The following is a 23,383-nucleotide window of genomic DNA, read 5'->3' on the forward strand; positions in this document are numbered from 1 at the left end:
AGCCGGTGAATGACTGCCTCAGCTGGGAAGAACACAATGACCATAATATCAACATGGGCCAGTAAAGCGACATCCTCCACAGCTAGACTGAATAACAAAAGGACAGCAACTTGCCTGTTCCCCTCCCCCAATTCCCCAATAAAATCTTAAAAAAACAAACAAAAAAAACATCACTCAGTCTATTACCCTCACTTCACGCTGATAATATCCTGCATAGTTTGGTGTCTAATTTTTAAAAGCATCTAGGAAAAGTGTTCTCACTCTATCACATCCTTTATCCCGTGTCCACTCCATTCCCCGTTTATGGAAAGCCATCCTGGCAGAAAGTTCTTTCACATTTTACAACTAATCTCCTAGGGTTGGGGTTTAGCTTTCTATCCCCTCATCATCTTTGGAGGAAATGAGAAATAACCACCTAGCCGACAGAATTTTAACTCCTTTCAGGCATAAAATTGGTGTGCATGTGGCAATTCTCAATATACTCTTAAGACTGTCAGAATAAAATATCCTACCTTTTCATCCCGGAAATTCAGAAATTGCTGGAAAACCTCACTTTCTGAAATTACTGGATGGCGACACATCCTGGTCATCCAGGCCTGAAGCCTCTCCATGCGCATTTTGATAAATTCTTCTTCAAAGCGACCTGCAAGACACACACCGAGAGCGCTGCACATTTGGGTCTGAAATTAATTAGTCACTGCAATGGAAAAGCTGTTTCTATAGCTACTGGCTACTTGACAGAAAGTTATTTAGTAAAAGGTCAACCATGGTAATTCTTTACTAACCTAAAAACAAGCAACATAATGAATACTGAAAGACCCATAGGAAAGATACAATAGACTTTTTTAGTTTGTAAGAATGAAATTCCAATTTGACAAATTAACAAAACTTTATAATTGTAACAAGAATAATCACAACCTTCAAGTGCTATTTTCTTCAAGGATCCTCAAAGTACTTAACAAATTTAAAAGTAACTTTTATTTCAGTATGAACTTTCTCTTTCTTAGAAACTAACATAATGCTAGGTCCTGTATGTCCACATTAAGCCCTCCAGGCAAGAAAGGGATGATAAAGGGGAATTCAATACGTAATTCTTACAAAGCACATAAAATTTCTATATTTATAAAAATGTGTCCAAATGCAATATAATCTCATATATACAAATGAAAATTTAGTATTTATGGAAAGTATCTCAGGACTGTAGCTTTTCTCCTCCGTTTTGTTTTTTAAATTACTTAAACCAAAAATAGAAAACGCAAACTTTCCATGAATGCAATAAAGAAAGCTGCTATCTCAGAATTCATGGCTGTCCTAAAACAGAACTTAGTAAGTCGCATTTCTATTTTAAAAGCAGAAAATCAGCTTAACAAGCCTGACATACCAAACATCAAGTGAACAAGGAGAATTCTGATAAGCTGACCACAGGAAATCTCTATGAGCTAAAAGTCTTCAGGGGATGGAAGTTCCAGCCACAGGTGAGGGAGGCAGTCAGCTAACCCAGGTCCCCCCAAAATAAATATAAACACAGACAGTCAACAAAAATCAGTGCTCTGGAAACCAACCAAAGGCAAAGAGCCATCTGAGAAGTGCTGATGTTTGTAAAACTGCTGAATTGCAGGCACAAACAGTGGAAATCTGTGGCGTCCTGGCTGGGGGGAGACGGGGTGGTGGGGGCTGCCCTGCGCCTACTCGTCCTCTCCTTGGGGGACATGGAGGATCTGCCAGGGTGCAGCCAGCTGTGGAGACTGGCAGCCACAGCTACCCTGGTGAGGGAGAAGACTCACTTGACCTGGACCACTGGGAGGTGCCCACAGTCAGGGGTGGTGGCAGTGACAATCCAGAGGCTGGGGAACAGGGCAGGCTAAAGGCTCCACCAGCAGAGGTTACATGGTCGAGCAAGATATTCCAGGCGGAGACTGAGTACAGAAACAGTGGCGATTAGATGGGGTTCAAGACAGCCACATACTCTGGCCAACTCTGAGGCTGCATACGTGTAAATGAGACACAAAAGGGCCCTTGAGAAATTAAAAGCCAGGGCTAACCTGAAAATGATCTGAGCTCTGAATGTGCTCCCTACCCACAGACGGATCCATTGGCAGGGGACAGAAGCTTTAATGGTTTGAGGAAAGCTTGCCATTAATCTACATAGATGCAGTTGAACCCTAGGAAGCCAAACTTAAAAAGAAAAACATAAAATAATAGAGCTGCAGGAAAGACAAATTTCTGAGATTTAGCCCAGGCAAGTTACTTACCAAACAAACAAAAAAACATAAAGCAGAAACAATAGCAACCTTCAGAGACAAAAATCAGAACCCAGAATTGCTAAAATATAGTCTCTAAAATGTCCAGTTTTCAACAAAAAATTAAGAGATTGTAAAGAAACAAGGTATGACCCATACTGAGAAAAAAAGTAGTCAAGAGAAGTTGTCTCTAAGTGTCCCCAGATGTTGAATTTAGCAGATAAAAACAAAAAGGCAGACAAAGCAGCTTCTATAAATATGTTCAAAGGAAGTCATGTTTAAAAAAATTAAAGAAAAACATGACAAGAAACCCATAAACAGAGATTCTTAAGAGACAGAAATTATTTTAAAAAGTCAAATAAAAACCTTGAAAATACAGTAACTGAAATTAAAAATTCACCGTGTTTAACACCAGACTCAAGAAGGCAGAAGAATGAGATACTGAACCTGCAGATAAATCAACAGAAGTTATCTAATCTGATGAACAGAGAGGAACAAAACTAAAGAAAAATGAACACAGCCTCAGAAAACATCAAGCACACCAACATGCTTATGATGGAAAACCCCAAAGGAGAAAAGATATTTGAAGAAATAATGGGGTCATTTCCCAAATTCGATGGAAAACTTTAATGTACACTTCCAAGAGGCTCAACAGAACCCAAATAGGACAAATATTATATAAAGATATCCACACCAAGATATAGCACAGTCAAACTGCTGAAAGACAAAAACAAAAAGAAAATCCCGAAAGCAAGTGAAAGGTGGTTTACCATGCATGGTGGGGTGTGCGTGCATGTGTGCATCAGTGTGACCAACAAGATAGAATGATTTGCCATCTGACATAGTAGAAGTCAGAGGCAGCAGAAAGACAGTCAACATGCTGAAAGAAAAACTATCAGACATGAATACCATAACCAGTAAAACTATCTTTTAAAAATAAAGGCAACATAAAGACATTCCCAGGTAAACAAAGTATGGGAGAATTCCCTGAGAGCAAACCTGCATTACAAAAAATATTAACTAAGTCCTTCAGGCTAAAAGGAAATTACCCCAATCCATAGGAAGAAATAAAGAGCACCAAAAATATGTGGATTAATATAAAAGATTCTATAGATAGGCAACTGGTAAATAACTTTAAAAATTTAGTTTTAAAAATGAGAAGAACTAAAATGGCACATTAGAAAGTATTTAACTCAAAAGTAAAGGAGGAACAGAGGAACAAATACAACACATAGAAAACAAACAGCAAAATGGCAAATGTAAATCTAACTGGGTTAATAATTATATTAAATATGACTGGTCTAAAAACTCCAATAAAAATACAGAGATTGTCAGACTTGGTAAAGAAAGATCAAACTATGTTGCCAACAAGAGATGTACCTTAGATTCAAAGACACGAACAGACTGAAAGTAAAAGGGTGGGGAAAGGTATACCTTCCATGCTAACAGTAACATAAGAGAACTGAGTGGCTATAGTAATATCAGACGCAATAGACTTTTAACAAAGGAAACCTTACTGGAAACCAAGGGGAACATGTCATAATGATAAAAGGGTCACTACATCTGGAAGATACATCAATTACAAACTTAATGTAGACCTAACAAGAAGACCTCAAAATACATGAAGCAGCAAGTGACAGAACTGAAAGGAGAAACAGTCTAACAGTAACAATAGAAGATTTCAATACCCTATTTTCAATAATTGACAGAACTAGAAAGAAAACTGCAAGGTTACAGAACCCTGAACAACAATATCAGCCAACTCAGTCTAACTGACAATATAAAGAGAGTACTCTGCCAAATTGTGGCTGAATTCATATTTTTTTGAAGCACACGCTGAACAGTCTCCAGGACAGACCATATGCTCGGCAACAAAAGGAGTCTCAATGCATTTAAACGGATTAAAAATCATAGAAAGTATGCTTACTCTCAGAATCAGACATCAAACAACAAAAAAAGTGGGAAATGTGCAAATGTTTAAAAATTAACCATATTTCTAAATAATCCATAGGTCTAAGAACTTATAAGGGGAATGAGAAAATATTTTTAACCGAACATGAAAATGCAACATACCAAAATTTATGATATAGATAAATCAGTACTTAAAGGAATGTTTGTAACATTTAATGATTGTAATAGAAAAGAAGGAAAATCTCAAAACAGTAAGTTTCCATGTTAAAAAACTAGAAAAGGAGCAAATTAAATCCAAAGCAAACAGATGGAGAGAAATAAAAGAGCAGAAAATAATGAAATCCAGGAGGAAGAAAAAGAGAAAAAAAATCAAGAAAATAAAGGAGACATCAATTATCAAAATCAGGACTGAAGGAGTGATTATCACTATAGACTTTGAAAGTACGCAAGAATACTATGAACAATTCTAAGCCCATATCCAACAACTTATATAACCTGGATCAGCTCCTAGAAAGACCAAAGCTCACTGAAGAGGAGATAGCCTGAAGAGCCCTATATCTATTTAGGGAATTCACACTTAAAGCCTTCCACAAAGAACACTCCAGGTCCAGATCACTTCAGTGGTGAATTCCTGCAAACATTTATGGAAGAAATAATATCAATTCTACACAATCTCCTTCAGATTATAGAAAAGAAGAGAATACTTCCAAACTTATAAGGCCAGCAATGCCCTGTTACTAAAACCATACAAAGGCATTATAAGATAACTATAGACCAATAACCCTCATGACCAGAGACACAAAATTCCTCAAGCAAATATTAGCAAATAGAATCCAATAATAAGAAAAAAACATAATAATAATACAACGTGACCAAGTGAAGTTTATCCCAGGAATGCAAGGCTAGTTCAGCATATTAAGAAAATCTGTACAATTATCTCAATAGATGCACAAAACACATTTGACAAAATTCACCATCCACTTATGTAGAAACCTTTCAGCAAACTGGAATAGAAGTCTCTTAACTTGATAAAATGGGATCTACAAAAAAACCTAAAGGTAACATTCTATTTAATGGTGAAAGACAATGCTTTCTCCTTCATATTAGGAACAGAGCAAACATGTCTGCTCTCACCATTTCTATTCAATTTTATATTGGAAGTCTTAGCCAGCTCAATAAAGCAAAAACAGAAACAGAAGGCACAGGCTGGAAAGGATGAAATAAAACAGTCTCTACTCCAAGATGACATGATTGTCTACATTAAAAAAAACCAAACCAAAAAAAAACCTCAGAATACCCCACAGAAAAAAACTCCTGGAACTAGTGAGTTTAGCAAGGTTACAGATACAAGATCAACATATAAAAATCAACTGTATATGAGTGCAACAAACAACTAGAAAACAAATTAAAAAACAAATAGTACCATTTACAATAGAATCCAATGAAATTCTTACATGTAAACCTAACAAAATCTGTATTCTGAAATATATGCAGAATACGTGCTGAATCTCGATGATGAAAACTATAAAAAACTAATGAAAATCAAATGATATATTTATGTTGTTGGATTAGAAGACTAAATATTAAGATTTCAATTCTCCCAAAATTGATCTACAGAATCAATGCACTGCCAATCAATATCCCACTATGTCATTTATAGATATCAAACTGACTTTTAAATTTACATGGAAAGTCAAAAAAGAATAACCAAAAACAAATGTGAAGAAGAACCAAGTTGCAGGGTCTATACACCACCTGATTTAAAGACTTACTATAAAGCTGTTATTAATCAGACAGCGTGGAACTGGCAAAAGGATGGGCACATAAATCAATGGAACAGAACCTGAGTCCAGAAATAAATCCACAAGAATAGTCAATTGATTTTTGACAAAGGTGCAAAGAAAATTCAACGAAGAAAGAATAGTCTTTCTAACAGATAGTACTAGAATCAGTGGATGCATAACATAAACCTCTCACTTACCACACCTCACATCTTATACAAACATTAACTCTAAATGCATCACAGACCTAAATGTAACCTAAAACTACAAAACTTGTAGAAGAAATTATCAATGTGAACTTGGCTTAGGCAGAGGTCTTAGTCATGACACCTAAAGCACAATCCATTAAAGAAACAATGGACACACTGGAATTCATTAAAATTAAAAGCATCTGCTACATACGACACTGTTAACAGAAAGACAAGCCACACATGGGACAGGTCACTTGCAAATCACATTATTTGACAGAAAACTGGTTTCCAGAATATGTAAAGATTCTGACACTTTAACAATAACAAAATCAAATGAAAAATGGGCAGAAGATTTGAACAGACGCGTGCAAAGAAAATATATGGATGAGAAATAAGTACATGAAAAAATGCTCAACACCATTAGTCATTAGGGAAAAGCAAATTAAAACCATAAAGAGATATCACTACCTACCAATTAGACTTGTTAAAATAAAGAAAAAACTGACATTACCAAAAGCGGAAGTTAAGGACAAGAAGTCCCTGAGACTCTCATCCACTGCAGGTGGGGATTCCAAAATGGTACAGCCACTTTGGATAACAGTCTGACAATTTCTTAAATATTAAACATATACCTACCACGTGACCCAGTCATCCCACTCCTAGGTATGTGCCCAAGAGCAATGAAAACTTATGTTCATGTAAAACCTTGTATATAAGTGTTTATGGCAGCTTTATTTACAATTGACCAAAACTGGAAACCCAAATGTACTTCACTGAATGAATGGGTAAACAAACCATGGTGTAGCCATACAATAAAATACAATAAAAGAAACAAAGCAATTAAAGAAACAAAGTATTGATACACAACAAGATGGATGAATCTCAAATGCATTATGCTAAGTGAAAGAAGCCAAACTCAAAAGACTACACACTGTGTTTCCATTTATGATATTCTAGAAAAGGAAAAATTATAGTCAAAAGACAGATCAGTGTTGCCATGAGTTAGGACTGGGGGTTGGGGGGACCTGAATATAAAAGGGCAGCACAAGGGAAGTTTGGAAGGTGATGATGGAACTTTCTGTATCCTGAGTGTAGTGATGGTTACAAAACTGTCATGGTAGCGTCAAAATGTACACGAAAAGGAGTGAATTTACTGTACGTAAGTAAGTTTAAAAGAAATGCAGCCTGGACTCTCCCTTAAAAATTATGAATACGAATACCAATAAGCACAAGTCTTTTAACGAGAAGAGTGTTAACCCACATATCTAACACTCATGACCTAAAACATGGACACCGCCTGTATAGTAAAGCACTTCAAATTCTGCACTTACCAGAAGTAAAGGTTAAGTGCTACATAAGCTTAGGCTGTGCAGAAACAGTCTCATCCGTTGGGAAGATAACCCCCCACTTTCTGGACAGAAAAGACCCAGTAAATCAGCATGGGCCTCAGTTATACCAAATTCCCCATTATGAGCAAGTGGATTGTACTGAGTTCATAAGCTACTCAGTGGTTGAAATTAATGAATGATTCTTACTCCTCCTGAAAATTTTCCTGACACAGCTGGTTTATTTCCAAATGATGACTTCAAATATTATTTTGTACTTGGTAAGATTTTCATACCAGGTTCCAGAGAATCAGAAAAAAGGGGAAGGAGGGATACCCATTTCCCCGTTTTCAACAAACCTTACTTAAGTTTTCCCTAAGAATGGGAATTATGAGTTTTGCACTCAGGAATAAAACCAGATTCATTCAGTATTATTTCACGAAGAACAAAATCTATGAACAAATAAAAATGTTAGCTTTAAGTTTTTCATGGAACGGTCAAGTCCCCAGAAATGTCATGACATCATCTACTTGGCATTCCGTTTTCTTTCTCCAGGACTGAAGTGAGAGGGGAGTTTATATAATAATGATTTTGTGGGCACTACGGCAGGAGACGAACAAGAGAAGGAGAAATAAAGTGGCTTCTGTGCTTTTCCGTTTCCTCGGCACATATCCCAGTCAGTGAATCAAAGCTCAACTTTCTTCAGACGAGGGGGCTGTTGCTTTCTGGCTTTTCTATGACATCCTTCTGGCTTTAGGCCTGGACTTTTTTTTTTTTTAAACAAACTTTAATATGGGCACAGAACCATGACTCTATGGTGCTTTAAAACAGCAATGAGTCATTAGCACTGATTCAGAATAAACAATATATTAAAGCCTAAAAGATATGAGAAATCTCCATAGCCCTAAAATAGCTCATTAATCCATTTATTCAAACATTATGGAGCACATATTGTCCCAAACAAGCTGATAAAGGAGAGTATAAAATTCAGGAAACAAAATGTAAAAATATGGAGAAAGGCAGAACTGAAGTTTTCAGGGGAAGAAATCTAAAGTTTTAAAAAGAAAGCTGTGATTCAAAACAGTGAGGTTAACAGAAAGAAGGGATAGTGAATATCTGAACCGGCATAGAACTAGGGCTACGGTGACACCTCTGAGTGGAAGGGGGCAGGCAAGCTGTGCCAGCCTGGCCACCCTGACATGGCTTTCACTCAACTGCCCAGCTCCAACAGGGGCTGCTCAGAAGTCACCCCATATGAGGGTGAGGATGCGCGTACCCGCCAGGCAATACGGCCCCATCCTTCATTCTACAATACTATGACAATTTGACATTTGTGAAAATTTTAAAAAAGCAAAAGCAAAACAACTTTTTAAAAATAAGTGACTCCATCGCCGGCGACGGCATGGGCTGCAGCCCCTGTGGCAGTGGGTTGCCATGGGCTACCGTATGTAGCCAGCAGCCAGCGTGAGCGGCCAGCAGCCGCAGTGAGCGGCCGTCCAGAAGCCGGCGACTGATCTGCCTCACCCGGGAAGAGTACAGTGATGGTGCCAACTTGGGCCAGTGAAGCAACGTCCTCCACAAGTAGACTGAAGAACAAAACGACAGCAACTTGTCTGTTCCCCTTCCCCAATTCCCCACCGCTGTTCTCATCCCCCCAATTCCCCAAAAAAAAAAATTTAAAAAAAAAAAAAAGTAACTCCATCTTTTTAAAAAATTTCAGAGAAACATAAAATGTAAAACAAAGTACAAAGTAAAGTTTTAGATCGTAACTTTCTTATCCTGAGGTTACTAATTCTAACTAAATATTAGCTGATCCACATGTCACATAATGCAAACAGAGCAAGCTTTGGGATCAGATTCAAATTCTTTTTTTTTTATTTTTTTATTTTTAACTGAGCCATCCTGCCACCTGTTGGCAGCTCAGCAGCTGTTCAGCTCGGGTCGGGACTCGAACCGTTGTTGCTCAGCGCTTGCAGTCGTGAGCAAGCTCTTAACCAACTGAGCCACTCAGCTGGCCCTCAAATTCTTTTTTTAGCAATACTGAGCCCAGCGTGTTTAATGTCTGAACTGAGGACGCACAAGAAAAGTGTGTGGGCACACCTGGCACGTACGGATAAACTTCATGGTGGCGCTGGAAGCATCCTGAGCTGGCTTTGCCATCCGCCCCTCTCTAAATGCTTTGTCTCCCCTCTCACTGAGTGAGGATTAGACCCTCTAGTGGGAAAGAAGCCTCCCTTCGTGGCCTCCACGTTTCTTCTCGCTCGTTTCAGGGTAGCCTGCTGAAGTCGCTCACACCTCCCTTAGAGGCTTGCTAGTTCAGACCTTCTAAGCCTTTCTCTCACTTGGATCCTTTCCTTGCTAAACCTACTAGTTTTATTTATCTGAAAAATTTCTAGCTATAAACTAAAACTCTTTCTAATCTTTAGTAAAGCTTGGCTTCTTTACAAACTTTTATTCCAAGACAAACACACTGAGTCCTGAGTACTAATATTTCAGGTTCTGTACTAGGTTAGAGATTAAAAAAAATAAATCAGTGACAGTTCTCAACACAGACACAGAAATACTGTCTGTGTATTTACAAGAGGTGCTGATAACACCCTTGGTGGGTTATTGACCAGATTATTTGGGGCAGGTCAAGTGTGGAAACATGACACCTCAAATAAAGAAAGAAAAAGGAGAGGGTAATAATCAATGACAAATACAAACATTTAAGTATCAATAGTCACCTAAATAATTGAGTAGAAAGCTTGGCAATTTACCACATTAACAGTGAGCAGCTCTGTGGCTTCTACACTAATGTTTACACTTCTAGTGAAAACGACGCAGCTGGGCTGCATAATGTGTTTCCATCAGATGGGTTGCATATTTTTATTTCCACTTTAGACTATCTGGATCATTTCTATTTTCTCAGGTATCATTTTTCACATTTAAAAAAATTCACATATTTCTTTTATAGGAAAAGGTGTAGCAATAAAGACAATGACTTTGCTAGAATTCAAGGTATGTACACAAGAACTCTGATAGGAAATTTTATGAAACATTCTTGGTTAGGTGTTTATGTAACTTTCAAATATATGTACAATATGTATAGCTGTGTGTAGCCACTGCTCCAAACTCATACATCTTGAGTTTGGATGGCAAGTGCCAGTGCTGCTTTACACCAGGATACTCTCACTGGGGTCTTTTTACTTGTCATCCTGAGTTCAGGGTTACACACACTCACCTGTGACTTGCTTATCTGGAAGAGAAGGGATTGGAATGGCTGACCCAAACTTAACCAGGAGGCGCTCATATAACCAGTCAAAGTGTTTATACCTGTGGTTTACAGCTCGATTAGTGTTCTACAAAATAAGGGAAGAGGAGAAAAAGTTACCAATGCCAAAGACAGGAACTGAAGAAGAAAGCCAATTGTAACGAGCACTGTAAGCATGACGGCTTTTGGTAACTCGGATACTTACAGTGGGCGTTAACTGATATTCAATGTAGCTCTTCAGCCCGTACATTTTGGACCCTTTCCTGGGATCTGCTACCACACAGTCAAATGTGGAGGTAGGATAAACCCACATCGGGCCATAATCTCCAACCTGTACAACGTTCCAGGGAGAGTTAATTTTGTTACACGAAAAAATAGTAAATAAATTTGATATAAGTCATCAAGTGTTTCTTTTTAGGACCAGAAGTCCTTTGGAGAGTCATTGCTGCTCTTCTGGGAGAGGTGACATAAATGCTGCATGTTCCTGCTGAGGTGACAGCTGAAGAACACACTCGCCAGGCCCAACTCCTGGCTCCCCATGTGGGCATTTCCCTGGTGGGCGTGCTGGATGGAACAGTTTTTCTCTCTGGTCTAGTGGTCTTACTTAGATGTATGAAGGGCTAGTTTTAAAAAATTTCTTATGTATCATGGGCTGATAGTTTGTGAAATATAAAATTACACCCTTGGATGTCTCAACAGTGTCAAATTGCCATCAAACTTTCTCAACACTTATTCTCCTTTTCTGTACACCCTGTCCTAATTATTTGTAAAGGTGGAAGGAGGAAACAGTGCGTGGGGTATGAAAGTTCAGAGGTTACTAGGTCAGGATGGTGACTGGGGCCCAGAGAATTTGAATAAGGGATACAGAGAAGACCTCTGAGAACAAGGTGCTCTGGCTCCTCAAGAGGGGGCCGGATCCAGAAAACTCTTACAGCTGCAGAACAGAATCTTTAAGAGGAGCTTCTGGGCAACTTCCCACAACTCTGATCAACTGGGGCTCAATACCCACGGGGTCACATTTTATTAGTGGGCAGGGTTACTGCGCCTTAAAAGCGAAGAGCCAGGTCTCTGCTTTCTCTTGGTTTCCTAAATCCTCGGTGGCTCTCTTCGGCTTCCTTTCCCACGCGGGAAGCCCATGCAGGCCTGCCTGCAAGGCACACGGCCCAGATCGACCTAAACGCTGCGTGACAACTCAAGCGCCGGGGTCCTTTAGCTCTGTTCCACCACTGCCAGGCTTGTGACAAAGTCCCCTCTGAGAATCTGAGGGGCAGGGCCACTGGCTCTTAACTGTGTGGAGTTTTAAATTTAATGTAAAGAACAATGATACATGTTCAGTATTTACAAAAAAGTCTGAAGAAAAAGAAAATAAAATAATCTTTAACCACTCAGAGGGCAACGACCCCAAATTTGCTTTGAGGAAAGAAGTATAAAAGGGGCTCTTGGTCATAGCTTTTCTCTCCTTTTCAAAGATGTAAGAACAAGTAATAAAATAAACCCAGTATCATTTTTAAAATAGTATCAAATTTTCTAGGACCCAGAGATCCTAGAATAAGGCCAGGTGTTTCCTCATCCTTGTTTGAGTCCATGGTGATTACACTAAAGGTTTTCCTTATCTTATTGTTACAGGGTTAAGTCAGCTGGGTCAGAAGATAGCCACAGTTCTTTTCCAGAATTTCATCTGGGAATGTACAGCTATATAATGCTTAAATAGAAAACCTACCAGCAATGACCATTTGGGTGAAACCAAAGAGCCCGTGCATGTTAGATAATAACCAGGTTATTCTAAGACAGTCTTAATGGTGTCATTAACTCCTAGCTTTTAGTTGCTCCTTATTGTGACCTGGCAGCTGGTTTACTGGAAGACAGGCTAATTATTATGCACACAGTGGAAACAGCACCTTATTCTGATAACAGGCATGTACTTTGCCAGGGTAGACACCTAAATATTTGAGTTGGGTTTATTAGCTAAATATATAGGGCTGGTTGAAACAGATACTTCAAGTCACCTTAAAGAAAAATTATTAGAAGAATATATACTATGGGTGCTGCTGGTTCAAGTACTAAGTCTGAAAGGTAAATATAAAGAATATCTAAACAATATAATGACAGGCATTAATTTATGCTAATTATCTTTAGTACTCTTAAAATACTAACACATACTGTCAGTTATTTGGAGCATTAAATGTGTTTAAAAATATTTTCCCAATGACTAATAACCCTCTTAGTTTTAAAGCATTATAAAAGAGCTTAATGAGAAACAGAACAGCCAACAAACAAAAATGAACAGACTTACAATGATAGTAATTTTCTCTTTGGGTTTTGCTAGTTGCTTGGCCAACAAATACTGTTCCATCCCAGGTTTCGCAAATCCGGGAAACCTAATCATGAAGACAAATGCTAGTGAGTCTTACGTCTTTCCGTAAAAAAGAATTCTACAGCTCTCGTCCACATTTACTTAACACAACAGTTTTAACCTTGCTCTGTCTTTCAGATGTACTAGAACTAGGAAACTGTGGTAAATGAAACCTAATGTAATCAGATTGTTCAATGGCCAATTAGTCATTTAATTAAGCTTTATCTAGTAAGAGAACAGTTTGACTTTAGAAGGTGAGATGTTTATGGTATCTATTTGCTTAACTGGATCTGAAATACTCTATCACTCCACAAAGAGTGAAGGACCCAGTAAAATGTCCCCCCCAGGTCACAGGAGGAGGTGGTACTGAGCATACCAATTGGAGCTGATCACACGGGGCAGCGGCCACAGACCGCCATTCCTCCCACACTGCCATTTCTATAGCCAAATCGAAGCTGCTTTTCAACATTCTCATCTCTGGGAAGCCACCATTACCCCAAAGAAGCTGCCACTGTTCATAAGCACTTGTGCATTTTCTTTTGGAACTACTTCAAACTAATTTAGGAGACAACAGAAAACCAGTCTTCTTAGTAAAGACCTAAAACTTAATAAAACTGGCTAGTTCCCGAAATCAAATCTAAATCCAAAGCAAATTTCTAAAATTGGAGAAAAGATGAAATAAATTTGAATAGCCATCCAAAGTGTGACTTCTAAAGAAAAGATTAATTTGGGTTTTAGGATTTTTTTAATAAATAGGAAAGGGGGGGAAAAATACCCCAGAAAGCAAAATACCTAAAATAGGAAAAGATCTTATTTCTACAGAAAACCAGCTATTGTACATTATTTTTAATTTCGTTCATATACCAGGTTTAGGTCAATGTGATGCTCTCAGGGGCCCGTATCTTTTTCTTCATTCTTGACTGACTTCCCTCCCTTCCCTTTTCTCCAGACATTCTTTGAAACACAGCTCATACAAGAGACAGCCAAGAGGGGTCTAGGAACTGGGTGGCCCTGGGTTTGAATTCCAGCTCCAGCACTTAATACCTATGTGACCTTCGGATCTCCAGCCTCCTTGTGGGAAGAACTGGACCAACATGACCTACCTTTTCAGGTGATGAGGGAATTAAAAGATTTATGTAAAAAGCTTAGTAAGGACTCATAAATTTAAATCATTTCAAAGTGCACCATCATCTCTTCGAAAGTATTTCCTACAGCTGCAGGCAGAGCTTTCTCTGCGCTTCCTCAACATTCTGAGCACACCTCTGCTCTACAGCTGCCATCACCCACTGGCCCATGACAACAGCCTAGGAGTATCTCAGACAAAGTATTTGTGCTTCCAGGACCTAGAGGAGTTAGAGGAATACACTAAATGCTTAATGAATTAATGGGCTAGCCTGGAACACTTTTATTGAAGAATCTACACTTCTGGCAGAAAATGCTAAGGGGAAAATCGGGGGATCACACCTAACGAGAACCCCTTGACTAGAACGCAAGCTTCCGAGTGCAGAAATCGTATGTCGCACTTCTTTTGGTCCTCTTACAGACCACAGCAAAACTCCAGGGCCGACAACGCAGTCGCTGAACGGCAACGCAATTTATTACTTCTTTGAGTATTATCAAGATGGATTCTTATAATGCTCAAGTATACTTAAATTTCTAATCTCTTCTAGTATAAGGTTTATGTTCCATGAATGGAATACAGCTGTCACATACAATGAATTAACTGCTGAAAAGTATTAATACTTTAAAAAAGTTTTACAACTGTTACAAATGTGAGTCACTTACACATTAGTCTAGTTAAATGAAAATACATCGCAGTTTAAATGGTTCCCAGTACGGGGGTGGGGAGAATACCTCAGCAGTGCAGGTGCAAATAGGGACTGCTCTAATCTGGTTTCAAGCTGGAAGGAAATTTTAGAGCAGAAAGAATTCTTAAAGCCAACCTCTTCACTTTAGAGGTGAGGAAACTGAGGTTTAGACAGGCTGTCCAACTTCCTCAAGAGCATACAACAAATTAGACAGTGAGCATGGAGCAGGCACAGGAGAGGGGAGTCAGAGGCCTGGGCACCAGCCAGAACCTCACTTTCCAGCAATGAAAACGTGGCCAGTTATTTGTCTCAGTCTCTGCTTTCTTATTTTCACACTGGGGCTGGGAGATACATTCTATTTAAATGGGTTTTAAATATATTCTGTATTTGGGTTTAAGGAACAACTGAGATTAATATACATCACTACTGACCATACTGAGGACTTCAAATCTGACTCTAAGAAACAGGATACGGTCAATAACGAATGGCTAATTTTATTATACAAGCAACTGAGCATGAAAATACATAATGGAAGAAACTAGACAGAGGCAGGTAAAGGATGTAGCTAAAAGAGAACTTATTTAATCACTAATGCTATTTAAATATACTAAGGAGAACTTGTAGGACTTATTAAACATATATACTGGGGCTGCCAAAAAAATGTACATACGTTTTAAGAGATGTTATCTATTCTCAAGCAGTAATTTACTTTAATCAGAAGTGTCCAGACGCTAATGGTAACCACTTTGAACACATCTTGTAAGTGAAAAGTCAAACGTGACTTGTATTCTTCTTTTGATACCAGTATATACTGAGTATTACAATCAATACAGTTTTTTCCTTTCTTAAAATGTGTATACATTTTTTTGGCTCTGTGTGTGTGTGTGTGTGTGTGTGTGTATCTAAAACTAGACCTTGATATCTACATATGTATGTCAAACATTATGTTCACAATTTTTTTTGCAGACATGGATTAACATTTCTTGGTATCTGCTTTGAATCATGGACTTGGAACATTGAAAAGTATTAGTAATTTTAGAAAATAAAATTATTTTAAACATAACTGCTGCAAGAAAGAATACTTGAAGAGTTTTATGGAAGTCATAAATTGTATCTCCTTCAAGCTACACTGGTATAAACTACAGACTTATCCAGAACTCTCTACCAAGGAGTCCTACAGTGCTGTCCATACTCACCTTTGCCCACATGCTTTCCTGTTTAGCATGTTATCTATGAGAACTGTTCAAAACTTTTTTTTTTTTAATCTAAGAGAAATCTAAGTAAAAGAAAATCTTAAACACATTAGGCACAGTGGTTTAGAGCATGTACTCCGGAGACTAGGGCTGTTTGGAATCCTGACCAGATCACTTGCCACCTGTGTGAGCTTAGGCAGTTATTTAACCTCTCTGGGCTTCAGTTTTTCCCATAGTAAAACAGAAATTGTATGTAGCACAAAGGGATATGAGGGTCTCATGAGAATGCACACAAAATGCTTTGCACAATGCCTGGCAATACAGTAAGTGATCACCAAATAGTAAAACATTTAAAAGAGAGTTATTATTTTTAGCTTTCCTATAACATCAGCAATGAAACCTTAATACATTATGGAGTTAATAAAGGTAAAAACAGTGTTTGCAGATCATTAAATAGAACAAGTATTTCCCTTTAAAATGAAAAAAAAAATTTAAATAAGCTTCCAAGCTAAGATACACATAAAAATGACCAAATCACACCCCAAACTTCATAAATCACCAAAAAGAGAAAAAGCCTCTGTACCTGACGTCTATTTCTACAGCATTCATGCTCCCGACTCCCTCTAAACCTACTTGTTAAGGGGCAGCTTCATGGAAGAACTGCCAGGTCGGCTGTTCACACGCTGAGCACCTCCTGCTTCGGCCGACTCTGAATCCTTGAAGTAGGGAGACGATGACTTGGGGTCGTCCCAGTCTTCATCCCAGTCATCATCATCACCGGTTGCTATGGGGTGGGAGTGGGGGTCACAGAAGATTGTCAGTAAAGAAAAACAAAATGAAAATGCAATGACTTAATTTCTGATAAAAACTGTTGGCTGGGTTAACCAATTAAAAAACAGGAGAAGAGGGTATAGTGCAGGGGTGTATGGAGACATGAAGAGTACAGGCTCTGTAGACAGCGTGAAGGGTTGAATTGCAGATTCTGCCTTTCAGTGCAAAATACAAGTCAGAAACAAGTTAAAGAGGACTGTCGGTGCAAGTAACTTCAGATAAATGCAGACTATAAAAATGCTATGCGATACATAAGGGAAGGCCTTCTAGAGGCCTATATGTTGATAAATCCAGCTTTATAAATTTGCAAATAAGCAGATCAAATACCCTTTAATCAAAAAGATTGGGGAGGACAAAAGGGATGACAGAGCTTTGAAAAGGAATTAACACTAATAATAATAAAGATGACAGAAGGGCAATGAGGAAAGATGAAAAAAAAAACCAGGTTGAGGAATGAAGGAGAACGGTAGAGAGAAAAAAATGGAGCGACAGGAAGTAATTAACCAGCATCAGGAGCCTAACGTAACGAAAATCTGCGTCGGAAAAGGGGCTGCCCGCTTCCCTCCTTCCTTCCTCTTCCCACTGTTCTGTGCCTGTCTGCACCTCTGATGGTCTGAGGTGTCCTTTTGCTGGTGGGCAGAAAACTGCCCCGAGATATCTGCCCTAAGAGTGCCAACATGAGAGACAAATGCTGACACAAAAAAGAAAATAAACTATTAGAAGGACCTGGGTCAAGCTTCCTGGGTCCACGCCAAGTTACTCCAGAATGAGATGTCAACAATCTGGTCTCAACACCTCTGCCTGGCCCCCGACCCCTGGTCCTGCCGACAGTCCAGCTCCTGTCTGCACAGGGGAGCTTGGAACCAGGACCTGTGCCCTCTACAGCTCCTGCATGCAAGCTGCTTGTCACTCAGCACGTGCAATTCCTGGAAGATATGCTCACACAGGGATCATACAAATAACAAGCAGATTTTTATCTATTTAATTAATTTCGGGACACACATAAAGACCCTTTCTTAATTCCTGAATTCTTTCCCCTTCTATAAGTTCCTTTTCTGCCTCCGTATTTCCATTAACAACCTGGGAGACAAACAGGTAGTTGATGACAGGATGAAGGAGCTAAGTCCGAGATCATAAACTGGCAGGTGATGAAGCATATTCAATCTGCACACACATTTGTTTGGCCCAAGACTTAAAAACAAATGTGTCAGTTGCTAAGATTTCAAAGTGGGACGATGACATAGAATAATCGAGGTTTCCAATCTGTCGCGGGCTGTGGCGGTCCAGGCGCGACAGCCGCATTCCTGCACCCATCTGCTGGTGAGAGGAGGACTGCCCCTTCCGTCTGCACAGCCCCACCGGCCACTCTGCTCTTTCGCTTTATGAACCTGGCCCCTGAAGAGTTTGCGTTTGTGACTCCTTGACAGATAAGACTGGATCAAAGATGACAATTAACAATTACCTACATTTGGATCCTGGCAAATAGGTTTGCTATTGGTGAACAGGAGCACCTGAGAGCAGTTCCTTTGATGAGAATCTCTTTTTAACCCAGATGCCCTTGTCACTTTACGGTGGCCCATCACCAGCAGAGCCCCTTCCTTACCTGGTCCTTGGTAGGCCTGGGGGTGACCAAAGGCAGTGTCCCAGTTATTGGAAGCATTTCTCTGGGCTGCAGCCCCCTCTGGCTTGGCTCCCCAGCCATCTGTGCTGTCCCAGTTTCCAGATTTGGGGGCACTCCAGGCTGACCAGGGGTCACTGCCACTGCTGACCTGTCGTCAGGGGTAAAAAAGGTGAAAGAATATTTGTGACTTCTAGAAAACATTACTCAATTCAGTAGGAATCACATAACAATAGAATACCATAGGGCTGCTGAAAGGAATCAATAGAAATTTAAAATACTTTTAAATTTGAATAAAATTCTTTAAACACGTAGGAAAGCACAAAAAGCAGCGTCAACTTGCTTTTACTGATGTTCTTGTAACATTTTGCCATATTTGCTTAGGAACTTTATAACCAGTAACACAGCAACCGTTCAGACTCAGCTGCCCCGCTCGTTTCTGCTCCCTTCCCCCCCAGGAAACAACTCTTTAGAACATGAATTCATTCCTGCGTATGTTTTTATACTTCTATTGCATATGTAGAGTGTAAATAACTTTCGTATTTTTAAAACTGAACTAAACATTATACTATATGTATCTCTTTCCAAGTTGTCTTTTTCTCCACTTAACACTGATGTTGAGCTCATACATGCTAATGAGAATCCGTTTTATTCACTTTAACTGGTTTGTAGCAATCGGTTGTGTTTTTAACTAGGTTTTTATTTGACAAAGTAATACACTCACAGTCTAAAAAATTCAAACAGAAAAAAATAACATGCAATTTAAAGATATACCTACCGTCTTACGATGTTAGTCCTTCTTTCACAGACAACTGCAAGTACCAAATTCCTTGTATATACTTACGCATCTCACACACTGAGATCCTGTGTTTTTAATGTTAAGTGAGCCCAAATTGTACTTTCTGCTCAGTACTTTTGCTTTGTTTGTTTTCACTTAAGAGCCTGAAACATTCTCCAAGGTACATCAGCACATATGGGCAACGCCTTCCTTTACCTGGCTCCGGAGTCTACTGAATTCATTCCCCATAATTTAACCAGTATACAGTGATGCTCCTTTATCTTGTTCTCAATATTTTGCTACTGTAAATCATGCTGCAACAACGCACATCCGTGTACGTCCTGCCTCCACGTGTCCAACTGATCTATGTGAAAGTCCCGAAGAAACAGTGCTGCGCTAATGAGACTGTGTATTTAGAATTGGCGGATTTTGTCAAACTGCTGTCCAAAGAGACTGCAGTTACATTCCTACACCCCTAGCTGACATGCCAAGGAATTTTGTCTTGCACAAAACAGCTACATGACACTCCAAATCTATTTTAAAAATATTTTTCTCCCATTATTCCTTTGAGTAATTTTATAGTTTAATTATTAACATTGTAAATAAAATTTTGGAACAAGTAACTCATGACATCCAATTTCAAGGAACACTGCAGTAGGAGCACCTGCTGTAGCACCCCCCATCCTTGCTGTCCCCACCTGAGGCAACCACGGGTTTTTGTTTCCTTGATTTTAAAAATTTAAATCGTTAACCTGTCTAGAATTTACTGTGGTATAAGAAACAATATAGGAGTCCAACTTAATTTTTTTCTTGTAGTCAGTCCGTTGTCCTAACACCATTTAGCGAATAATTCATCTTTCCTCCACTGATCTGAAATGTCACCTTTATCACATACTGGACATGGGGTTATTTCGAGACTCCACTGTGTCCTATTAATCTATGTGTATTAGCAGCAAGCTACTTTGGAGCCCAGTGGACACAATACCATTAGTACTTCAGCATAACATCTTTTATCAGTTTATTTTTACACATGAACTTTAGCATCAGCTTAATATTTTAAAACTAAAACAATCTGAACTTTAGCATTAGAATGTCAAATTTTAAAAATGTGTTGATTTTTATTTGAATCATCTTAAATTTACAGATAAATTCAGGGAAAACAAATAGTGCCTTTGTTTTCTTTTAAACAATTTCAGTGTTGAATCTGTTTATCCATGAACATGAAATAGCAAATTTCCCCTTCACTTGAGTTTTCTTCCTCACATGAAAAAAAAGATTGGTGTTAGGAGAGGGGGAGAGAGAGGGAGAACCCAAACTGTCTAATACACCTCTCTGATGTTTCAGAATTCTACAGTGCTTGCTTTTTTTACTGTTCACTGACAGATGGAATGGATAACTGCCTACCATATGCAAGAAGCATCGCAAACAGAACATATGTTTTACATGTGGAAGTGTGGTTTCATTCTAACATCTCTTATACACTGAAGGAAAAAGAAATGGAGTTACTAGTGATTTTGCTCTAAATAAAATATTAACATCAGAAACATTTCATCCATATGACTGAATTTCTCAAATGTATGATTTACAAGGTGATACTCTCAAGCCAGTCTAGTGAATACTGGAAATTGAGGCGTCATACTGAGGGTCTGACCACCACATCTCATGTAAGAGAATTCCTTCCATCCAGTTTCCTTTGAGGGAGTTTTATTCATATGTATATATATTTATTCATAAAATGCTGCACCCTCCAAACTCTAAACTATGAGGTTTTGTTTTTAGAATAAAAACTTCAAGAAGTACAAAAACTTTGTGTAGTAAGACGACAGTAAGTAGAGACATTCACGTGTCTCGTATTTCCACAAATGGTGGCAGGCTGAGGGCACAGCTTCCTTCCAGGCCAGGCTGCCAGGAGGCGGAATTCTGGCTCTACTTTCTAGTTGGGTAACCTCAGGCCAGACTCAGATTCAGAAAAACTGATAGAATGAAGTAACCTGCAAAGGAAGAGAAAGGTTATGAACTAGAACAATTGGAAGAGTGAAAGTTCAGCACTGCCATGAGAATAAGACTAAGTGTTAGCAAACTGTCGAAGAAAGACGTTCATCAATATTGAGGGGGAAAAAAAAATCAAATGTGGACTATTCATAGCAAGTACCCTAAAAAATTAAAATTTAGGACAGAAACACATAACATGATAGTTCTCTTTAAAACTTTGTTTACAAACTGCTTGGAATAATCGCTATATGATTTGGTTATGTATATGATCTTAGCTCTCTACCTGGGTTATGACATCGACATCCTCATAGGCAAACCTAGTAACTGTTTGCTTCTCTCTCTGTTTCTGTTATTTTTCCTGGAACAGTCCCTCTACCTTGTTTCACCCTGACGCCTGCTGATGCATCTTTCCAAACCTGAGCACTGGAAACCTCCTGTCCGGCTTCCCTCACTGACTTCTCTTTCTCATGCCTTCTGCTGACTTCCAGGGCCCTGCCTCTAATACTGAGAACTAAGAATCAGCTCGCAGAGTCTGTCACGTTGTCTCTCTCTCTGAACCTTCCCTTCCCATCCTTTGGCCTCTGATTTCTTTGCTTTTGACCCCCCAATAACCCTTGTTTCCCTTCTTGGTCATACAACAAATAATCTATTCTGCTCCTTTTTTAACTTTTCAAACTCGGAGGTACCGCTTCTCTTTCTCCCAGCTTTCACCTCTCTCCTTTCTACTCAGCAAAGTCTTCATGCTCTCCTTTCCCTCCCTTTATGGTACCAAACCCTCCTGACTCTATCAACCACATGTAATTACAAACCCTTCCTTAGCTCTCACTGACCATGCAATCAAGTCCAAGCTCCTTAGTCCATCAATCAAGGTCCTAAGTTTCCCTTCTATGCCATCCCCTCCCTTGCCCGCCACTAACCCTCACTCTGCTTCAACCTTCACAGTTCCCCACTTTCCCACATCCTTGCCTTTGAGCACGCTGTTCTCTCTAGCTGCACACAGGGCCTTCTCCCTCATCTCCTGAAATTTGGTCCAAGTCCTCCCCATTAAGGGCGCTGTCTCAGAGACTGCCTGCTGACAGCGTCACATCCTTCCATTCCTCAGAATTAGTCTTCCGTTAGAATAATTTGCATATCAGGGGGTCACTCCTACTAATAAGTCAAGGGCATTGGCCTGTCTTAATTTAAAAAACATTTCACCCTAAGATTCTCAAAATGCCTTAAATAAAGTGCAAAGACTCAAAATTTTTGTGGGTAAATATGATGTTCTTGATCATTTGTATGAAACACGTACATATTCTTTGTCAGACATCTAACAACATTATCATTATTTCACAAAGAGGGAAGTCAGGTTTCCTTAGGTCTTTTCTGGGAAAACCACCTGCTGTGGCCAATCACAGAATAAGTGATTTTCAGCATATGACACAGCCATACTCTTGAAATAACAATATCTCCCATGGGATAAAAGGTGTATCAGCACACAGTAGAGATGTTAGAAGATACAGACAGGTGTAGATGTACACAGGGATGGATAGACGTGTGATAAAGCAGGAATAGTAAGATGTTAATGGCAAAATCTAGAAGGTGGGTATATGATTATTCACTGTGAAATTCATTTAACTTTTCAATGCTTGAAGTTTGAACAAAATGTTAGTAAATCCAACAAAATTTACATACACAATCATTCCGTCTTCTGAACTCCTAATATTAGGATGCACGTGGGGGACACAGCAGGGCTGTGGCCATCAGGGTCAACAGTGATTCCCTGCTGTCTGTGACGATGGGGCCTGGCACATAGTAAGTGCTTAGTAAATTAAGTTTTTGTTAAATTAAAATGCTCCCAAAGTATGTTTGTCAGGATCGCTATTACAAATGCATTTCGACCTGCCTTGCACTAAAACTGGCTGCCTATATCCCACACTCTATCAGGTCCTCTGACAATTTTTAGTTTTAAACTCAATTTTCAGTCCCATGCCAACTAAATTAAATGCTCCTTAAGCCCAGGAGCAATCTAATTCAACACATTTGCATATTTGGCACTATCCTGTCCTCATAAGACAAATGGAGAAATACATTTACTTGGCTTTATATCATGAGACTTATTTAAATATA

At 39.0% G+C, this 23,383-nt stretch overlaps 1 protein-coding gene across 2 annotated transcripts in view; it reads right to left on the reverse strand.

Annotated features, from left to right (window-relative positions):
* SNX9 (sorting nexin 9) overlaps positions 1–23,383 on the reverse strand; it is a 97,243-nt gene that overhangs the window by 27,590 nt on the left and 46,270 nt on the right. For both annotated transcript variants that reach the window (XM_019644197.1, XM_019644196.1), the window contains exons 5-10: positions 18,490–18,655; positions 16,689–16,839; positions 12,995–13,079; positions 10,907–11,032; positions 10,672–10,789; positions 513–643 (exon numbers count right to left, since the gene is read on the reverse strand). In XM_019644197.1, coding sequence (XP_019499742.1) covers positions 513–643; positions 10,672–10,789; positions 10,907–11,032; positions 12,995–13,079; positions 16,689–16,839; positions 18,490–18,655 — 777 coding nt within the window. The remainder of the gene's footprint in view (positions 1–512; positions 644–10,671; positions 10,790–10,906; positions 11,033–12,994; positions 13,080–16,688; positions 16,840–18,489; positions 18,656–23,383) is intronic.

Source organism: Hipposideros armiger, unplaced genomic scaffold, assembly GCF_001890085.2.
Source record: "Hipposideros armiger isolate ML-2016 unplaced genomic scaffold, ASM189008v1 scaffold_86, whole genome shotgun sequence".
Taxonomy (NCBI): domain Eukaryota; kingdom Metazoa; phylum Chordata; class Mammalia; order Chiroptera; family Hipposideridae; genus Hipposideros; species Hipposideros armiger.